Source organism: Gymnoscopelus braueri, assembly GCF_963280865.1.
Source record: "Gymnoscopelus braueri genome assembly, chromosome: 16".
In the NCBI taxonomy this organism is placed as follows: domain Eukaryota; kingdom Metazoa; phylum Chordata; class Actinopteri; order Myctophiformes; family Myctophidae; genus Gymnoscopelus; species Gymnoscopelus braueri.
Window position 1 is genome coordinate 31,817,738 of NC_137616.1, and position 21,927 is coordinate 31,839,664.

Consider the following 21,927-nt stretch of genomic DNA (forward strand, 5'->3'; position numbering starts at 1 on the left):
TCTCTCTCTCTCTTCAATCTATTCCGTTTCCATGTCTCTCTCTCTCTCTCTCTCTCTCTCTCTCTCTTTCTCTTCAATCTATTCCGTTTCTCTCTCTCTCTCTTTCTCTTCAATCTATTCCGTTTCTCTCTCTCTCTCTCTCTTCAATCTATTCCGTCTCTCTCTCTCTCTCTCTTCAATCTATTCCGTCTCTCTCTCTCTTCAATCTAATCCGTCTCTCTCTCTCTTCAATCTAATCCGTCTCTCTCTCTCTCTCTCTCTCTCTCTCTCTCTCTCTCTCTCTCTCTCTCTCTCTCTCTCTCTCTCTCTCTCTCTCTCTCTCTCTCTCTCTCTCTCTCTCTCTCTCTCTCTCTCTCTCTCTCTCTCTCTCTCTCTCTCTCTCTCTCTCTCTCTATTCACTGGCCCCGTATTATCGCTGCTTGCAGCTATATTTATTATTTTGTTTTTGCATGATTCGATTGAGATTGGCAGTCGAATCAGTCTGATTCGACTGCCAATCTCTCAGTCGAATCATGCAAAAAAATATGTTGCAATAGAGGAACATTCCATTTGGGCTGTAGGGTCTGATTTAACATATACTTGCTTGGTTTCTCCCAATACATCATGATGTATATCCTATTTTTGGCAAACTATTAGTTAATTAATATAACAAATTAGGCCAATCTCTCAGTCGAATATTGAAGAAGTTCGACTAAGAGATTGGCAGTCGACTCAGCCCCCCCTCGACTGATTAGTCGACTATTCGAATAATCGAGGTCAGGCCTATCTGTTACCAATCAATTTATGCCACTCACTCAGTATTTGCATCATGTGTAATGTGTGAACATGTTGCTTCATGCTAGCCTATAACTTGCCAGCTAACTCCTCATACTCTTTGCTCGGCACAGTCCTGGCTAACGAGTTGGCAAAGGGAAAACCCTCCAGCTTAGCGACAGCCAGCATGTCCGTCATCCTCTCGCCTCATCTGCATCTGTGTCGTTTGGAATCTAACTCACAAATCCATTTCAAGCCTGTTCCCAAAACAATTAGCCTGACACTCAGTCTGAATTTTCATTTCCTTTCACTGCGTGGTGGAAAGTAACTAAGTACATGTACTCAAGTACTGTAACTCAAGTAGAATTTTGAGGAATTTTAACTTTCTTCAGTATTTACACATTTTCACTTCTACCCCACTACATCTCGGAGGAAAAATATTGTACTTTTACTCCACACTTATATGAAAACTTGAGTTCTAGTTACTTTGTAGATTTTGATTATCATTACGAAACACACTAACCACCTCAGCCATATATTTCGGCCATTTGAAAATAGCAGATCTACAAGCTCACAATGCACGATGCAATGCATTGTGAGCTTGTAGATCGGCTATTTTCAAAAGATTATGTTGTACATTTTGAACTTGTGAAATGGGAGATTCTGTACAATGTGTACTTCATATTTTGGTACTTTAAAGGTTTAATGACATTCACTTTTACACCACATTCAAAGTCTTTGTCCTGGTCCTTCAAAAGTGTACAAAAAGTTTTAAGTGAAAATTCCATTCCAGTGATCAATGGCAGGTGTTTTTCTCTCACATTTCTAAAGCCTTTTCAACTGCAATGAAAAAAGAAATCTTTGCCTGCGGGTGTCGCTGGTGAGGGATTTTGCCTGTCAATCATCGCCTCTGCTCCGCCCCCCCCAAAGGAAAGGATAGGGGAGGGGAGGGGCGAGGAGGAGAGTGGGCGGGATTAATCGACTGTGACCTCACTGTCGAAGGGCCAAGCTCAGATTACTTTTCAGCCTAATTATTCAGAAAACCCCAGACCACAGAAAATCCACTGAATGTTCTAAGTTCAGGTTTTTTGGGTGTAATTGAGGTCATAAAACCCCAAATAAAACATTGAAAATAAAAAAAGTGAAAATGAATGTCATGATACCTTTAAGTATATTTTGATGCAGATACTTTAGTACTTTTACTCAAGTACATTTTGAATACGGGACCTCTAGTTGTAACTGAGTATATCTACAGTACATTGCAGTATTGATACTTTTACTTAAGTAAAACATGTAAGTACTTCTTCCATCACTGGTTTCACTCCATTATTCGGTCTGAAAGCCCTCTCAGTGCAGTCGGGTTCTGAGATGGGGGCGTGGCCAAAGTGGGACTCTTTGGCGATTGGTTTATACTGGATCATCCCCATACCCATTGGTCCGTTTAGATTTTCAACCGAGAAAACCCCGCCTTCGATAGCGTCACCAGACCCCTGAAGCGTGGCTAGCAATTCAGGGACTGGAGCCAGGCTACAAAACAATAGCAATAGCAAGCTAACCTCAAACGACATACCACCCTTAACTCTTTGACTGCCAATGACGAGATTTCTCGTCATATTTTGCTAAGGCTCAGACTACCAATGACGAGAATGACGAGATCTTGTGTTTTCAGTGGTTTTACACTAGATGGCGCTGTTCGCTAACCTATGAGTCACCATTGACTCCCAGTGAAGCAAAAAAGCAGAAAATCACGTGAACGCAAAAAAAACATCCACATTCACTTCCATATTAATGGATTTGGAAAAATTGCCTTTTCTCTGCTTTCTGTTGCTTTTTGGTGAAAACAACCTACATTCAACTGCCAAAAGTTCACCCCAGGAAACTAAGGTTCATGTCGTTAATTAAGCCATTATTCGCACAGTTACTGGAGCCTAAAGACCAGCATAAAGTGTTGTATAAACGATAGTCTTTGAAAAAAGGAAACAAGATAGTAACCAGTACATTTGGTCTTTCAATTCATAAACTGTCTCCGAAGTCCAAACATTGAACTCCTGCAAAATACAAGTTAATTTAAAATTGTACAGCCTCTTTAATCAAGCAAAAGTTTAGCAACGACTAAAAAGTCAGCAGATTAAGACCGCTCTTAGTCAGTATGTGAATAAAAACTGTGTGAAAATAACTGTATGGCTTTGATATTGGTCGGGGCTTCTATTTAATTTATGTTTGGATTCCAGGGTTTGTCCTTTTAAGATGAAGCCTCATGAATAGTTGATGCTTTGGCCTTTCGTTATCCCGCAGGAGGCCGGTTGTCAGTCAGGAATTAAGGAGAGGCAAGCGCACAATACCAGCATGATGCCAGCTGCTTAATTTAATATTAATGAAGACAAAGAGAAACACAGTCAAGTTCGGAGAGAGATAGAGAAAGAGAGACCAACAAACACAAATAAACTGCACATTTAAAACAAACTCAACTGAACATACACACATGAACATGCAGGAGAGAAAGAGAGTGAGGGGGAGGGAGGGAGAGAGGGAGCAGGTGAGTGAAACATTTGAAAGAGAGAACTATAAAGTGAACAGAGAGAGAACACATACAGTATTTCTCTCTGCCAAGCTGGGTGACCTACCCAGGGTTACAGGGTAAGTGGTGAGTTGCCACAGTCAGGACCCGAAGAGGCTACAGGGGAAAGTATAGTTTCTACGACATTCCTGTATCGTTGAACTTTTTGCATTTGTGGAAGTGAAGTGATTTTGGAAGTGCACTCCATTATGATAGTAGTAGGCCCCTCCTACTAATTTTGAAAGCCAGTTGCATGCAAACAGTATGGAAGCTACAGTATTTGACACTCGTCACATCACATCACACCCGAGATCATGTAATTTGGTGAAAGAAACATGTCTCTGCAGCAAACAGGGGTATATGTCACATTTGTGGAGCCCCCTATGTGTCTAAGTGAAATTGCTTTTGGCTCTGCATTATTTAGAACTATTTTTCATTGGCACAATTGCAAAAATGCTTGCTCAGGTTGGTGGGGACAACGTCAGTTCTCTGCTCTATATGCAAAGTGCTTTGAGAAAACTCGTTGTGATTCAGCACTATAATAATAACTTGAAGTTGAATTGAATTAATTGAATTGAGACCGTGGTTTGCGAGAATAGCTCAGAATTCACACACAGCCAGACAGACAGACATGCACACACACAGGGGCGAAAACATAATCTCCGTCCCCGGCCTTCGGCCTGGAAGGGATAAAGATCGGAAATAGAAAGATTGACTTGGCAGGAGAGGAAAAGATATAAATGTAAAAGAAAGCAATTGGCACATATAGCGAGGAAGAGGAGGTGGAAGGGAGATGGAGAAGTACATTAGAGTTAAGTAGAAGAAGAGAAAGGGTGAGAGCGAAATAGACAGTCTGGTGGCATAGTGTTGCTATGGGTTATACCCCTGGTAAAAGGATCAAAGTCTTCTTCAAAGCGCGCGCGCACACACACACACACACACACACACACACACACACACACACACACACACACACACACACACACACACACACACACACACGTTAACCTATGCAGTATACAGTAGCTGTACAGTACAGTGTAGCTTGGAGCAAGGAGAGAAAACCTACCGCATGAAGTGGATTTCCCTGATCAATCGGTACTTTAAAGTCAGCCTGGAGCTCATCAAAAGCTGTTATCTGTGAGAGAGAGAGAGAGAGAGAGAGAGAGAGAGAGAGAGAGAGAGAGAGAGAGAGGAAATGGTGAGAAGAAGCGTGTCTGAGCACCATCATTTCAAACTGCAGTCACAAAGCTTTGAATAAACATTTCATATGATTAAAATAGCAATAATCAATATCTACAGCACTGCTTTTTCTTTAAATGAGACAGCAAATAAATGTTAAATAATGTTGTTGTTTTACAAACAACATCTTGCTTTGCTCTGATCACATTACCACCACAATATGAACCAGTTCTCATGAATGAGAACTCACGAATGAATCTCACGAAAAACCAAATGAGGCCCCAGGGGGGATGTGACTGGATCACCCTGTCCCTCCAGTGTTAGTCTGTGTCATAGCTCATACAAAGAGTAATAATAACATAAAGCTGCCATTTTTAGCTCTGATCTGTGCTTCTGGGGGTCCCTGGAACAACACATTTTGAGATGGGGGTCCACGGCCAAATGCATATCATTTTGGGGGTCCTTGACATGGAAAAGTTGGAGCACCACTGATACAGTATAGAAACATACTGTACTGTTAGGATTTAGAAGGGAAAAAAATAGATATTTATTTGGCCGCAGACCCCCATCTCAAAATGTTTTGTTCCAATGACCCCCATGAAGCAAAGATTTGAGTTACAAATGTTCGCTTGAAAAATATTTATATTCAAACACACTTTCAAAAATAGCATATCAACAAGCTCATATGAGCTTGTGTATCTGCTATTTTTGAATAGCCACGTAAATCTAAAAATGGGGATCAAACTGTCAATGTAGAGGTGTGTGCATGGCTGAGCAGTAAAATGCCAAACTTCAACAATTTGCATAATTTATCTTATATTATCTACTGTACTTAAACCCCATATGGTTGACCGGAGTCCCTCAGGGCTCTATACTAGTGTATTCTCTGTATTGTCTGTTATTGTGGGGAAGGCTTTCGCTGAAAATGGCCGATCGACAAGCTCACAACGCGTCGCAGCGAAAATCTGCAATTTTCTGCAACAGCCTTCCCCACAATAATGATACATACAATTTATATAGCGCTTTGCTAGGTACTCAAAACACTTTACAGAAACAAGATAAAAACTACTTTATTAGGAAGAACTACCGTAGTTAGAAAAGGTTTTAAAAATATATAAAAGAAAGGTAAACAAAACTGGGGTGGTTATCTAGGAAACTTAATGAAGGGAATTGAAATGGCTTGAGACAAGTTTTGAAATGTAAGCAATATATTTATGCCATGAAAGGTTTAGAAATGATGTAACACCAAAGTTATAATGAATGGGCCTCATTCACATTCTTGAGGTTGACCACCAATTTGCACCATATGTCAAACATTCAGTTAGAGATCTAATATGACCTTTCATGGTCTTGTCAGTGATTTAATGGACGATACAGCGTATTGAGTCATTGTAGACAAATGGACATACTGTACTGTACAGACATACAGCCTCATTACAATTGTTTCTCAATCGCTTTGCAGCGGAACTAATACGTATCATGTCAACCCTTTTTTTCAGTTCAACCTATACTTGAAAAAGGTCATGTGATTAAATGTTAACCTTTAGAACAGTGGTTTTCAAAGAGGGGACAGGGGAGCCCCAGGGGTCCTTGAAGCGGTCCCAGGAATCCCCAGCAAAATGACGAACAGTTTAACCACTTCAGCACTATTTAAAAAATAACAGAAACAGCCGATTTGCATTGAATATTGGCTATTTTCAGTATTTTTGAAAATGACATGCATAAAATAGGGACGCCATGTTGAAAGTGGCTCATTTCACTATAATGTCGGTATTTCAATCAGAGAAGGTACTGTATAAGAATGACTACCGGTATTCAAATCGTATACTATAGGTTTCTCTATCCTCACCTACAGAATATATAATGTAATAATAATAATAATGTAACAACTAAGATCTTGGGGGTCCCTGGGGACCGCTGGCTTAATATGTATCAACGTGAGGGTCCTTGACATGAAAACGTTTGAGCAGCAGCTTTAGAAGGAGACGAGTGGGAGTGAGACATACCGTATAGAGACAGAGCGTGTGTGTGTACTGTAGTAGTGATAGGTGTGTGCACTGTGGCAGAAGAGCAAGATGTGAAAATAGCATGGGATGTACCCACGTGTGTATTCATATGCATGTACTGATGCCACATGCTGTGCATGGAAAATGGATTACTACATTGTGTGCTTGTGTGTGTGCGCGCGCGCGTGCGTGCGTGCGTGCGTGTGTGTGTGTGTGTGTGTGTTTGTGTCATATATGTCACACACAAAGAAAATTGGATTACTACATTTGTGTATGCACGTGCATGCATGTAGCACATACAGTACCAAAACAATCTGATTTACTGCACTGTTTATACGTGTGTGGCACATAAAAAACAAAAAAACTGTATATCACAGCTATTAAAATGAGACAGAGAGAGAGATTCAGAAAGAGGCAAAGAGAGAGAGAGAGAGAGAGAGATAATGCAAGCGATGACAGTTGTGTTAGTGTATGTGCATGTATGTGTGTGTGTGTTATGGGAGAGATGGGAATTAACATCAGAGACATGGTGGAGGGTTATTTCCCCCAGGCTCGCCTACACACTGACAGGCAGGCGGTCTGTGTTATTTCCCAGTGGAAAGATCCTGGCTCATTGCTCTCACTGTTACAGTGTTGTTGGCAGTCTCTGGACCGTTGCTCATGGGCAGGGGGCAGCCATTAGACACACACACACACACACACACTATATCATGGTCGCATAAACCCCATAGTAAACACCACACATGCACATTATGCAAGCAAGCGCACATACACACTACTTGCATGGATGCATACATCGGTGCACAGATTTAAGTGTGCAAATGCGAATTGTCCATTTACCTATGCCTGTAATTATGCATATACACACAAAGGTATAGGCGTGCGTACAGGCGCGTGTGCACGTACACACACGTACACAAACGTACAAACGTACACACACACACACACACACACACACACACACACACACACACACACACACACACACCTGTTTGTAAACAACTAAGCTAGTGTGACATACTGCACATCACAAGGGGGTTAACAGAAATACCCGGCATATACAGTATATGTAAATGATGTAGTATGCCACACGAGACAAACTCTACAGGGGAGGTTATTTACTGTTGACAGACAATTATGTATAGGGCTTAAAGCAAAAATCCACCCTAAGACAGAAATCTTACTCTCTGATGTATTTTTTTTTTTTTACACAAACGGCAATCCTTTTAAAGCTTGAAACTAGAAAGCCAAAACCCTAATCTGACATCTGCGATTGCATCGAATAGCCCTCTATTACAGTGGCTTTGCAATAGAGTGTGCAATAGCTTTGGGGCTGTCTGACCGAAGCAAATTCCGTTTTGAGGTGGACGTTTGCTTTAGCAGAAGGCTTTGAAGTCCAGGTTGGCTGGCAGAAACGGCAAACTGGCACCTTCTGCTCCGCTTGGCACGCCGTTTGTGGGTAAACAGTCAACACAGACTCTGTAGTTGCCGGTCGACTGACACTTTGCGTGCGTGTGTGTGTGTGTGTGTGTGTGTGTGTGTGTGTGTGTGTGTGTGTGTGTGTGTGTGTGTGTGTGTGTGTGTGTGTGTGTGTGTGTGTGTGTGTGTGTGTGTGTGTGTGTGTGTGTGTGTTTTGTGATTCTAATTCAATGTGAGGATATAGGTCCTCCCAGTGATAGAAAGACGAGGACAATCTTTGAAGACGAATTTGGATTAGAACGAGTGGAATCTACCAACAGCCAACACTACCTGACGGCCCCTCACGTGAACAGCTACCGGGAAGAGAGGCAATAGACCCGGCAGCCTTCCAGCGGTATGTCTGTCCACTGTCGGAATAGCAACGGGTGGACTTCCAGGCCCATGAGAACAACTACAGAGAGCGCTTTAACAACAAACAGCAGTGCAAGACTAAAGACCTTTGTTTCCTCTGGTGATCCAGCCTAGGATATACCCACGGACAGGTTGTTGGAGGGTTTCGACAACTTGGGAAGCCCAAGGACGAGGCAGAAAGGCTGGCAAAGTACTGTGCTGTCTCTGCTGCCATATATGGCGGAGCCGCCGCTACTTGTGCCCATGGCGTGCTGAGTGACATGCGTGACATGTGAATGTAACCTTTACTGCACCTAAAATATTTGTGTCCCTGTAAGCTTTCCCTGTGTGTGGACATACATTAATTGTTAAACTGTGTGTGTGTGTGTGTGTGTGTGTGTGTGTGTGTGTGTGTGTGTGTGTGTGTGTGTGTGTGTGTGTGTGTGTGTGTGTGTGTGTGTGTGTGTGTGTGTGTGTGTGTGTGTCTGAGTGAGGGAGAGAGACATTATAGTGTAACTATAACACATGTGCTTTTAGTACAGTATGTTTAGTGTACATTGTTGTCAACCAATGTAGTTCTCAAGCATGACATAGCTGTCAACTGAAATGTTGCTGTGTGAGCGAGACTATATGTTAGCTCTTTTAACGTATGCATGCTTACAGTATGTACAAGGCGTTTAGCACTGCATGTCTTTGCTGTGCATGAGTCAGTTGAAACTATGGCACCTTCTACTCTACATCTACAACATGCATCCCTCCATGTTGCAGCTACGGCGCTTGAAGGCATTCACATGGAGATAATTGCATTAAAAACAACAGCAATCTGGGGAACATCGATTCTAATGTAAAAGTCTACACGGTCCACTTAAATTATTCAGCGTCTCGCCTCAATTATTCATTGGGATTTTAAAACCCACTCGAAGTGGGTTAATTTTCCACTCACCCGTTTCCCCATCAACCCCGGAGTACTAATTTGGAACACAATGAAGATTGTTGTGACCGACGCCAAGTAATATGCATTCAGGCAATTGAGAACTGAAAGGCGCTAGATTGATATTTATGCATTGCTGTTCCGGCTCCAGACCTTAACAATCAGGGGGAAGTCTTTATCCCTGCGCTATAACGCAGGCGGACCTGAATCAATCAAGGGTATAGCATGCGGTCCGGTCCGTTCACGTTCCGAGCAGGTCTTTGTTCAGCTGTGGCAGTTCATGTTTAGTAATGTGAAGTGCAGCAATTAACGCTGGCTAATATTGCCATGCTGGCAGGCTTCTGACACATGGCTGAATGTAGGGACTGGTGATGTAATGGAAGGGAATGCCCTGTTTGGGGATTAATGCTGTATTTTGGAGAGCAGTAGTGAGCCAGGCAAGCAGCGAGACCAGCCTCAGGCTAGAGGAGATGGGGTGCAACAGAGGGGGTGGGGGGTGGATTTATGCAATAGAACGAGAGAGGAGATGTTATTCTTACATTGTGACACATTTACACATTTCTCCATGCTCTATAATTTGTGAAATTTCCTTGAAATTGTTGATGATAACCCCCCCAACCCCCACTACTTTTTAAACACAAAACGACCCTCCAGCAGACTTTGTGGAGGTAACAGCTGGCTACAGATGTGTGCAGGGAGTTGGTCTGTGTTTTCACCATATGCCAGTCTGGGCAGTGAAGCGCTCACATCTGTTTCGGCCTGTATCTCCACACAGCACCTTGGTGGACGGCGAAACGAATGAAGAAGGCAATTTCCCTGATGTTCAGAAATACCCCTGGCACATTGGTTAACCACAGCAAAAAAAGAAGCACATCACTTCTGTGCACAAAGTAAAATCCTGAGTTTTCATTTACAGTAAGTGTATGGGTGCAACCAACCAACGTTGTTGGAGTTCATTCCACAGGAAATGAAGGAAACACCATTAACATCATCAAGAGAAAATGCATCATGTGCACATTATAAGCACATAGTGCATCTGTAATCTCAACTATTTCATTGTAATTACATTTAAATAAAACAATGTTTTAAATCATTTATGTCAATATGCATCATTGCCTCAAATGCTGGTGTGCATTTTCCTTGCTGTCAATAGTGATTGTTGTCCAGAATGCATCAATTCTACCCATTCGGTCATTTACCCTGGGGGTTTTCCAGAGCTCTTTACATGCAAGAAATATCAATGGAAGTCAATGGAGGATGGAAGTCCCTTCGGAAATCGCATAGTATTTCTTATCATTTTATATTCCTACAATAAATGAAGCTGCTTGCTCACTCAATGCTGAGAGAATTATGTTCAAAATAACTGGTCCCAATAAATCAGAAACGTGCAAAAAGGGGAAGTCAGGAAAATGTAGGGTGGATGAGATAATGAAGGGGCAGAGAAAAAGGACGGGGGGGGGGTCACTAATATAAACCTGTGTACAGTATGTGTGTTGTTCAGTAGAACAATAGAAATAGTGGAGTCAGGATGATGGATGGGGTGCTAGCGGGGGTTAATGAACACGCGGTTCGATCGCTGAGCTAACTCAACTAAACCTAACGTCACTGCGATTAGCCTCCAGCGCATGACGCTAGAAAGCCTTGTTGACCGTTTCCTTACAATCACTGGTTTCACAGAGAAATGTCACACCATTTCTTACACCTGATCTCTCTGAACTCTGAAGGCTATCAAAACACGCTTTCCAGTTTCTGAAAATATTGTGAGTGAGCAGAGCACGTTTTTAACATGCAACAACAGTGCTTGACACAGCCTGCTCTACAGAGATTACACATGCTGCATCGTGATATTGCACATTTGAAGTACTATAAATACAGACAGGATCAACGCCCTTTCGTGATTCAGCCGGTCAATTTTAGTAGGTGGAGACCACTTCTGGGAGCGACTCCATCTAAAACCCCCGCAACATCCAAGCCAAAGATTTCAACCCCCATGATATTCCAACAAACCAACCCAATTCCATATTGATCCATTTTCCAGCCTATTCTGTATTATTGACAGTCTCACAGCCTATTCTGTACTTCCTCAATAAAGATGAAGTAATATCAGGTTGTGATCCTAGCCTTGTGAATAAGTTAATAATAATATGCCTCATTATGCCATAGTGAGGGTATTCACCCTGCACTTAATGTCTTATTGAAGTCCTGAGCCCCGGCCCCTCATCTTTCATTAAAGTAACTCTCTCGTCATCATATCCCACAGCTATTCCTGATAATGATGACGATCACATTTCTGGCAAAGGGGCACAAGGTGTGCATCTCTTCTTGTTGGCTGAAATATATATCCAGTTGTATAGTAGGTCTATATCAGCTAGCCTGATAAACCATGTCGTGGAAATCACATTTCATATAATTTCAGCGAGGGTAAATTCGGGCTGCTGAATGAAAATGAAATTGAATTCCGCGACCGGGTGGTTTGCTAGGCTATATATCAGCCACCTCAAGCTCAACCTTGGCGAGACGCTTAGCCTCCTTGGCTAATCCTATAACTCCTCACCATCACCAAAACTCCCTACAGGACTCCAACTACTAGAGCTTGTCAGAAAATAACTGCTATAGGGGAAGGCCCAAGATGATGCCTCCCGAACCTGATCTTAGACAAACCTGGATTTTCCTCACCTAGGGGACTTCTCCAAACTCTAATCATATCCTCTGCTTGGACTGGTGCAGCTTGTTCCTGTCTAGTCTCCAGGGGGTTCCCCCCCCTATATCTCATCTAGAATACAATACATGTGCATTCACTCCACTGCCTCTATGTAGCCATTTGTATCAGATTCAACTCCCTGGTGCTGGCACACATGGCTACCAATGGAGCTGCACCCCCATAGCTCCAGGCCACACTCTATTGCTGCTCCCTGGTCTATGCCCTGCAGGGCACTTGGCTCTTTCTTCCCTGCGGCAACTTGGCCTTGACACCAGCGCTTCCCAGTGGGTGAATAATCATCCTATCTCCGAAAGGAGAGCAATTTATTCAATTTTTGACTACATTCAACACCTAGCATACTATTAGTACTGTAATTTCAAAATAGCCAAATATATAGAATTGTGATAGAGACCATGAAGACCATCAATACGCATTGGTCAATTAGTTTGCCTTGCTCAAAGAATAAATGAATACTTTTTCAAGCTGAAAACTGAGGGCCATACTGGTTCTCAATGTGGGCTCCGGGGACCCCCAGCCTGAGGGTTCCTTGAGGGGGTTCCAGGGGGTCCCCAGCAAAATGTGGAGCAGTTTATTTTTCGGCTATTTGAAAATAGCTTATCTACAAGCTCACAACCAGCTGTGATGAGATGCGTTGTGAGCTTTTTCAAAAACATGTTGAAAATTGCAGAAAATAGCAAATGTTGACCAATCTTCTCTTATGGGGGTCCCTGGCACAACATATTTTCAAATGGGGGTCCGTGGTCAAATGTATATCAATTTGAGTGTCCTTCACATGAAAATGTTCGAGAATCACTTGCCTTAAGAGTTTTTTTTTCCATGGTTGTCTGTACCACTGGGGTTTTATATCCATCTACCCGTTTCACTAAAGAGCACTTGTCGTGTGAGCCATTAGAACCATGCAGCGCTTCCTTCTGTTGTAAAATATAGAATTGTGAAGCACACAGTTGTGTATGAGGAGTTTCGCTGAAAAGGTTCCCTCTCGCACACGGAAACTGAGGAGGCAGGTAGTGTAGGCTCCGTTAGTGAGGAGACAGTGTCAAGGATGAGAGAGTACTGTGAGAGTTCAGCATGAACAATTATTCATACGGCACCTCTGCTAAACCTGTGAATGTCCCGTACATGTCAAAATCTCAGCGTGGGAGCAGACATACTGAGGAGAGGCACAAACCGGGGAGGAATGAGAACTGCAATGCTAGCTAAAGCGCCTAATTAAAACACAGCTTTATGGTAAGGTAAATCTATCATGACATTTACTTTGTCTAGCTATCAGGCCTCAGACACACAGCTAAACATACAGTTTGCTTACTAATGTGTAAATAAAACAAACCTTGAATCTTGTTGAATTTCCTTATTTACATTGACCAAGTGCTGCAGTAAATGTGAGGTTTGATAATGTTATATTATCAACCCCCCCCCCCCCCCCCCCCAACAACAGAGTAGTACTACAGTACCGGTACTTGAAATTAATAAATTAATAAAGTTGATGACCGGGTAAATTCATTTGCTGATCAAGCTGATGATGAACTCAGCTCCATCGATCAACATTGTCCTTAAAGGAAAAATGAATACATATTGCAAAGAAAATCTTCAATGACAATGTATCCATTTAAGTTGAATGAACGCTCAGGACTTTATTGTGTACACTTGCACAGTAATGACAGAATAGAACACAGCTGGAGAGTGAAAGTCAAAAGATTCCGACCCTCACAGATGACTGTTCCCTGAGTGGCTGCCTGCCTGTTTTGCTCGTGTCGCCCACGCAAAACACTGTGATCCGAAACAACAGCCAAGTCAACATAATGGGACTCCCAACTGGGAGACTAAATGATGTCAACTTGACATTGTGCCCTCTGCCATGCTTGGGGGGAAACCTCTACATCATATCTGCGCCACAGGGCTTTCCCATACATCACCGGTGCGCCGGAACGGGCGCTTGGCTCGCTCCCCTGGCTTAATGATGCTTTGAACACATTAGCGGCTGTGGTTTCGCAGGGAAGGGAATCACTCAACCACAACCTGGTCTGCTAGAGCACCGAGTTTGGGGGCGGTCGAAGTTCACCTCGTATGTTAATTAAAATGGCTTCTTAATCGGTTGTGCGAGCTCTCCCAGGGGTGGTGGTATAGTGCTGCCGCACTCCATGAGATGAGCAGATTGATTCCCTGGTCACTCCGTCCACTAAAGAGCATGATATTATCCCACAAATGACTGTAGATCAAACCTTGTTTTCCGTGAATAAATCCATTGTAGTGACCTTTTCGAAAATGTGAACTAAGAGTTAGGCTATATGGCTTGTAATCATGTGGAGTCATGTGTGAAAGGTGCTTGCTCTCTGAATAACAAAGTAGAGGTGAACAACGTAATACATGAAATTCAGATCTGCCAAGTCTCTTGACACTTTCAGGCTGGTTTATTTCTTTCTCTTTTTTTAAGAAAAGCTTGTTTTTTTGAATCTGTAGATTCTGAGTAATATGATTTTAAGAGGAAAGTCCAAAATACCACAAATGTGTTCTATAGAGCATCCTAAACAATCTGAGCCAGAACTTGGCCCAGGTTTTATGATACTGGACAACCATGAAATACGACTTCCTCAGGTAAATAATAGTATCATTAATTATAGCGCAACAAACTACATGCATAGAATGCTGAACTGTGATGTAGAAAATGCTAACAGCAAAATAAATGTAACTGTTCCCTGTTGTAAATATTCACTCAACATGGCATGAATGATGTGTTACAATACAATTACACAGCAATAATACAATAAGGAGGCTGAAATTTGTGTGTTTTTAAAATAATCTATTTTCAGTGCCATTTTGCCAGGATCGCATATAGCCCAGAATGAAACGACACATGTAGTTTAACATTGATTAGCAAAACCAAGGGGACACTGTTAAAGGACCATACTCGTGGTCTGGCATGTTTAGCCAGACCACCATTTTCATATAAATGCTGACCATTTTCCTAAGCATGTCATCATTTGTTATATTTGGGAATAATTACCAGATTTAACTACTTTTTAGGATTCGAACTTTCAGGTGATAAACCCATCTTAAAAGGTGCTGTTACTTTTTCTCTGCAAAAGAAAAAGGGCTAACCTCTATATTCTGATATTAATAATTTATATAGTGTTCAGTAACAGGGGTCTCCCCAGCTCTTTAATAAAAATAGCTTTTAGCTGGGTCACCAATTTCATCCAATCCGGAGAGAGAACCCATTTGTCAGCTTCAATTTTATAGTGTTCCTGTTCCAATTCTGTCAGCTCGTTTTTTGTTTCATCACTTCCAATTTTGACTTGTTTATCCTGTATCCTGTAGAGCTCTCTCTCTGCTGATTGGATGAAATTGGTATGCCGACCTAAAGATGTATTTTCTGTTTACTGAAGAGCTGGAGAGACAGGGAGACTTCAGTAACTGAAAACACACTTTATTGCAATGATTACTATCTGAATAGAGCTATTTAACACAAAAAATCACGCTATGTTTAAACTTTTCTGCTTTTCCAGCCGTTGACATTAAGAATTCATAGACGTTTCAATTGTGTTAATAAAATAATCTCTTCTCCAGACACTATTTTCGGCAAATGCATTAAAACACAACAATAATAAGGTAACTTTGACAAAACGTAGTCTAACCCTGGCAGAATTTGTACTGTGTTGGATAAGCTATCTCACAAATTCTCACACTCAGGCATACCATTACCATTTACAGTGGAAGAAAGTTTCAAGTCTCTGCAATTTGAAAGAAATAAAAATAACATCATTACAAGGTCCCATGTGCAGATCAATGAACCTGCTCAGCCCATTGTACACAAATATACGCATCGTCACATTCTCCCTCTCTCTCTCTCTCTCACATAAAGCACACACGCACGGACACGCACGCACGCACTCACACACACCCCTGCTTGCCTAGCAGTGACAGAACGCTACATTTTCATGTGACACAATATTTGTCATGCATGCTGCTGCTTAGTTGGACTTATAGCATATTCCTTGCCTTCAATTATCTCAAATCTGACTTGTATTATGGCTATACACAAAGCAAACTGTTCACGTGTGTCAGAAAGATTAATGCTTAAAAAAAAACTCACAGACTCTTTGATTGGATTAACCTGTGAATATTCTGACATCATAGGCTGTTAGACTTCCCAGCATGCCTCGGGGAACATCTGGGTCTGTAATTGTTCTATTGTTGTGTCATTTGCCATGGGGAATGCGTTGTGTGGTTTGATATGTCAGCTGTGATTAATGTCTTTGGTTTGTGTTCATTTAACCATATTGTGTGTGAATTTATTTGGGGAAATACAGACTGTTTGGGGTAGTTGCAGAGATTAAAAAAAACTAAATGTGAAAGGGAGGCCTATGGCCCCATGAGCAAGCCACTTAACCCCTAACAGCTCCCCTCTGTGCACTCATCTGAGCAGCCATCTTCTGGGTGAAGCAGTCAAAGTACTATCTCCCCACCCCGGGACCAGTAAATACTCCCTTTCCCTTATTAGTAAACTTTTCTTTGGAAAAAGGTTTCAAATGTTTGGTCTCATTTGGGTTAATAAAAATGTAGTTTGGTGCCATTGCTGTCCAATGATTTGTGTTCGCCTCTTTCAAGCTCATGTTGAGACTTATGTATTCCTTAGTCATCACTCTCACTCACACTCACCTCAGCCCCTCACAATAAAAGCCTCAGACAATTTAACAGTAAAAATATACCCTCATGGGTCCTCTGTTAAAGAAAAATCCTCAGTGTTAATTCAGTGTTAATTCTCTTACAATTTCAGAATAAAATTAACACTGAGGATTTGACTGTGCAGTGGAACCTGGGATGGCTAGCTAGGAAAAAAGAAGTGATTAATGGTAATGGCTGTTCCAAAGATAGCCCCCAGTGTCCTTGCCTTTATCCCTCCATTCGTCTGACAAAGTCAAGTCATCTGTGGGAGATGTCTGTGGGAATAAGAGCTATGGGGGACAAGCATCTTAAGGAGTGCCATATTTTATAGAGTTAAAAACAAGCAGGTGAGTGTTTTATCTGCGGAATTCAGGAAATGAAAGACACCAGACAATGAGTCTAGCAGCAGATAAGGCAGACAGACATGAGTTAATGGGCTGAACGCTGTGATTAATTGATTCCATCCATTCAGTGACATAATTCTATCTATGTATGGGTATATTTCATTCTCATACTCAGAGGTAGCTTCATTAATCAGTCATCCACGCTTCCAGGTGACAGGAGGGGTAATACGTAAAAAGGCAGCACAACTCATTGCTCATGCCTCATTGTCTCATATGTGTCCGGTTGACACCTTCGGCCTTGTTAAGCCCGAGTTATACTTTGTATCGCACGCCAAAAAGAGATGATCTGCAAGCTCACAACGCTTGTTGATCTGCTATTGTAAGTGCGCAACATTGGCACGCAAAGTTAAGCATACCAGGCTTTACATTCATTTGCACACAGAAGCATGGTCTCTCATGTTATTTATACCTCCATTTTACCTGGGGTAGATTTTCTCAGCGTCCAATGCTCTTTTTAGCCACACCCCGCCCCCGGGGCAGGAAGCTACCCTTTTTTGGTCAAATTGGTGACGGCATCAAGTGGACTCGGATATTTCGCCATCAGATGTCATTTCTCAGAGGCCCAAACAAAAGATTTATTTTAAATAATAGAACAAAAGAGGACTCATTTGAAGACAAGCCTGCCAAAGTACCTGGCAAGCCTGACGGCGTTACGAGCTCCAGCTCCACAATCTCTCCGCTTTTGTCAGGCTGGCCAGCGTTGCTATCAAGCCACCCCTGAGGCACATTCACAACACGTGGTTCTTCAACGTATATCCCCACCTGACATCCTCGGAGTCTCCCTCCTAATTATGTTCACTTGCAGCGAGGAGGCTTATTATGCTGCATGTCTATATGTGTCTCTGTGTGAGAGAGAACCACTGGAGGATGCAGCTCTACTCTTTCTGCCATCTTAAGCAGTATGCAAAATAAAGCCTGCCGCAGATTATTGCTGAAGCTTCAGAATACTGTGTTGCATTGTGATCCTCTGTGAGTTCTCCCAAATGTGCATCAGAGATATGGAAGAGGCTAATGTTGGCCTATTTGTTCATCAGTCTGTCTGTCTTATCCGCCTATCCATCCTTTACCCATTGTGTCAGAGTTATGGAATTTTCAACAGTGCCATGTATGGCTGGGTATTGGCAGGTAACTCGATGAAGGAGTGCCGATATGATGCATGACCAAAATGCCACAAGATAAAGGAAAATAATCTCCATGGGCTTTGAGAGGGTCAGGGGCTAGCTTTAGTTTCACTGAAATTTTTCATGTCCTCTCCTCTCTCCTCTCACTTCTTTCACCCTCTACATTGCATAGGGATTTCCCAGCTTGGAGCATATAGGTTTCAGCACAGCACAAGAACCATAGTCCCTATTCGGGGGACGAACAATCAGCGAAAATATAGCAGATCTACTGTACAAGCTCACAAAACATAACGCTGTGAGCATGGTTATCTTCAGCAAAGAGATTTGGTATCGAGGGGAAAAATCAGAGGGGGCAAGTATAGAGCCATGGGGGACTCCAGTCAACAAAGTCTATAACAGTTTAACTGGTTAAAAACAAACAATAAAAATCTAAAAAAATATTGCAATACAGGCCTATCATATGGATATGATAAAGGCATCACCAATACGCATGCCAATCTTCGATATTTTGAGCACATCCATATAGTGTCATTAAACAGTTTATATTGGTCTATTTCTTTTACTTATTACTGCATACATCATTCATTACAGTAGCACATTCAAAGTCTATAATAAATAACTCTAGTCCACTGTTGATTTGTCCTTTACTCTTTTCAGCATACGCCAACATTACAATCATGACCATAGTCACCATGCCCCTCTGTGCATTCGGTCTGTTCACACCATCTCTGAACAGACATACCCAGCCCATTATCTGTCAGACTCGGAGCTATTGCTGCCCAGGATCAGTCATGTTCAAGTCTGTTGTTGCCATGCAAAAGGCAGGCCCAGGGCAATAGGCTGGAAGACCTGACCCAAATCTGTCTTTACATAAGGCCCTTTACCATGACGGAGACAGACACATGCAGAGAATGAGGCTCAGGGCTGCAAATAATTAGATTATTCCAATATCATAACGCAGCCAATCATATTGGTGATTTTGTCCGGCTGGCTGCTGTGCCGAGCAGAAGGCTTGATTAAAAGGGTGAGGGAGCAGAGCAGAGAGATGAAACAGGGAGGGGGGGAAGAGAATCAACACTGGGTACCAGATTTCCTTAATTGGTCTGGAAGGAAGAGTGTTTAATTGATATAGATGGCAGCACGCATGTCTGCACATTATATCGAGCTTGAGCTCTGAAGAACCATAAATTAGAAAGACATATAAGTTAAAAAGTGGTGTCAGTGTCGTAATAAACAGATCTCAGCTCAAGACACAGGTGCGCACCTGTCATTTGAAGTCTTATCCACTTAAACCCCAGCATCCATTGAAAGCTTTTGCTGAAAATAGCAGATCGACAAGCTCACAATGCAAGGCGTTGCGTTGCATTGTGAGCTTGTCGATCGGCTATTTTCAGCGAAAGCTTTCCCCACAATAACAGAACACAGAAAATACACTAGTACTGAGCCCTGAGGGACTCCGCTCATCCATATGGGGTTTAAGTGGTTAATAGGCTATCAAAATACCCAAATGGGCCTGGCCACCTGCTATCTCTGTCTGTGAGGAACAAAAAGATGGGCTATGCTAAAGGTAGTCTATCTGCATGCATGGGTTTAGTAGCCTAATTCATTTGCAGGTAATGATAAATAGGCTACTACACCCAACATAGGCTACAATACAGACAGGTGATGTGTAGGCTACTATATACGCACAGTTACGCACGTTCAACACTATAGCCATTATCACTGCTATTCAAAAATAGCAGATATATACAAGATACTGTGCGAGCTTGTAGATCTGCTATTTTTGAAAAATCTAGAAAATGTGTGCAAATCTTTGAATATATATATATTTAGTGCTATCCATCCTCCATCCTAAAATATGAACATCGTTCAAAAAATACAAAGAGTAATGATGAATCCCAAGCTATACTCACGTGCCATATCGCAAAGAAGATGAGGGAAGCACAGAGGACCAGAGACAGCATGTAGCAGAAGGCAGCGAAAGTGAACATTATAATTGAAGGGGCGAAACGGACAGATATTTTTTTTTCCAAAAGAAGGACGACTCCAAATTATAATCACACCTAAAACAACGTTGTAAATAAAGTTCTTCTCATGATGGTGCCACGTCAAGTCAAGGCAGTGACAGACACCATCAATTTATGTCCCCTGAGTGTTGGCAACAATGTGTTGCAGAGAGTCTCCAGACGAACAGAGAGTATCCAGACGAACGGCAGCGCGCGTCCACAATGCTCTTCACTTTGAAGCCAATGCGTGTTTACACACTGAGATTGTGACTGGAGGGGGGGGGGAGATCAGTCCAGTTGTTGGTCCAACAACAGTAGACTTGACAGGACTACAAATGTCCTCCAACACCTTAAAACGATTACCATCTAAATCACAGATGCACACAAATCACATCGAGGACCGGTGGAAAATTGATACCGAGGTTATGCGCAAATAAACCATCCGGGGAGATGAGATGTTGAATTCAGCTGTCAGGCGGAGGTAATCCATTCATTCAGCTACTGAAGCAACGCTGCTGCACGCATATAAACGTGCAATGATGCTACGACATGAGCGCCGATCGCCACTTCTGGCACAAAAGCGTAAACAAAATGCTGTTTTATTTAATTCCCCCGACAGACAAACCTATCAGCTCCACAGAACAGCGAGCGCAGGGAAGGCGCTTTAACAGGTGGATTTAAAAGAGCTGCGCGCAAAGCCGAGAGGCGCGTCCCTCTAAACATTAGAACACAAATTCTGATACAGTAGGCTGATTTAGTTCCACTGATTGATATTTTACATATTACTAACTCGTTAGTAATTACTTATATTAAATTATCGTCAACGCAAAGGTAAATCCGCAGCAGCGTAGCCATACATGATGGCACACGACACGAATGACAAGACATCAAGAAACAAAAGCCCATTGGTTTGGGGCGAAAGGGGGGGAAAAAAGAACGGTGGTGAAAAAAACAGAAAAAAGAAAAGATGAAGTAGAAAAACAACGACTTCCAATGATCTAAAAAAAGATGAAATCCTTCACTTGGCTTCCTTCAGCAGGAGCCATGGAGGGAAAGAGACTGGTCTATTGGCGCCCCCGAGTGTTTGGATAACTGCATACCACCAACATGTGTGCGCTAACACGTGTGTTACACAGACATTGGTAACCTGGAACTTTTAATTCCATGCGTTGCAAGTTTGCAGCTTAAGGATCCTCGGACATTAACATTTCACTGCAGATAATATAAAATGCAAGACACTTGACAAGATGTAGGCTTATTGTGTTAAACTAAATGATTGTACATCACGCTGTCGAGAGTCACATTATTCGTTAGGTAACCAATTCCGGAGTGACCGTATAGGCTACTGTTGACTCTCCTCAAGTCACGAGGAAGTTTGTTTTAGCAACGGTTTGAGGCACCTTGTTGCCAAGTAAGATATCAGAAGACTTGTTTTAGCTGGTGGCGTTATTTTCACATGTCCAATGGACCAAATAGCCTAACTAAAATGTTAAAGACATGTTCACATAATGTAGGGCCAGGCCATGATGTATTACAAGAATATAGACCTCATATTCGATACATCAAACCCAACCTGACGGAGTAAGTAGAAAACGTTTTACGATAGGATGCATCATGCATGGGCACTGCAATGGAACAATTTCACAATCACATAGACAGGTGTGTGTGATTAACACCCAAGTGAATGTGATTAAATGCACACAGGTGTTACTTGTTTGTGGGAACTTAACAAGAGTGTTAAAGACCTGTCCAGTCCTGTCTCCGAGAGTCTGTA

At 42.2% G+C, this 21,927-nt stretch overlaps 1 protein-coding gene across 2 annotated transcripts in view; it reads right to left on the reverse strand.

Moving 5' to 3' along the window:
• cnih3 (cornichon family AMPA receptor auxiliary protein 3) overlaps positions 1 to 20,138 on the reverse strand; it is a gene marked incomplete at both ends in the record, with an annotated part of 96,256 nt that extends 76,118 nt beyond the window's left edge. For both annotated transcript variants that reach the window (XM_080453221.1, XM_080453222.1), the window contains 2 exons: positions 4,380 to 4,448; positions 20,061 to 20,138. In XM_080453221.1, the coding sequence (XP_080309347.1) occupies positions 4,380 to 4,448; positions 20,061 to 20,138 (147 nt within the window). The remainder of the gene's footprint in view (positions 1 to 4,379; positions 4,449 to 20,060) is intronic.
• Positions 20,139 to 21,927: the final 1,789 nt, after the last annotated feature.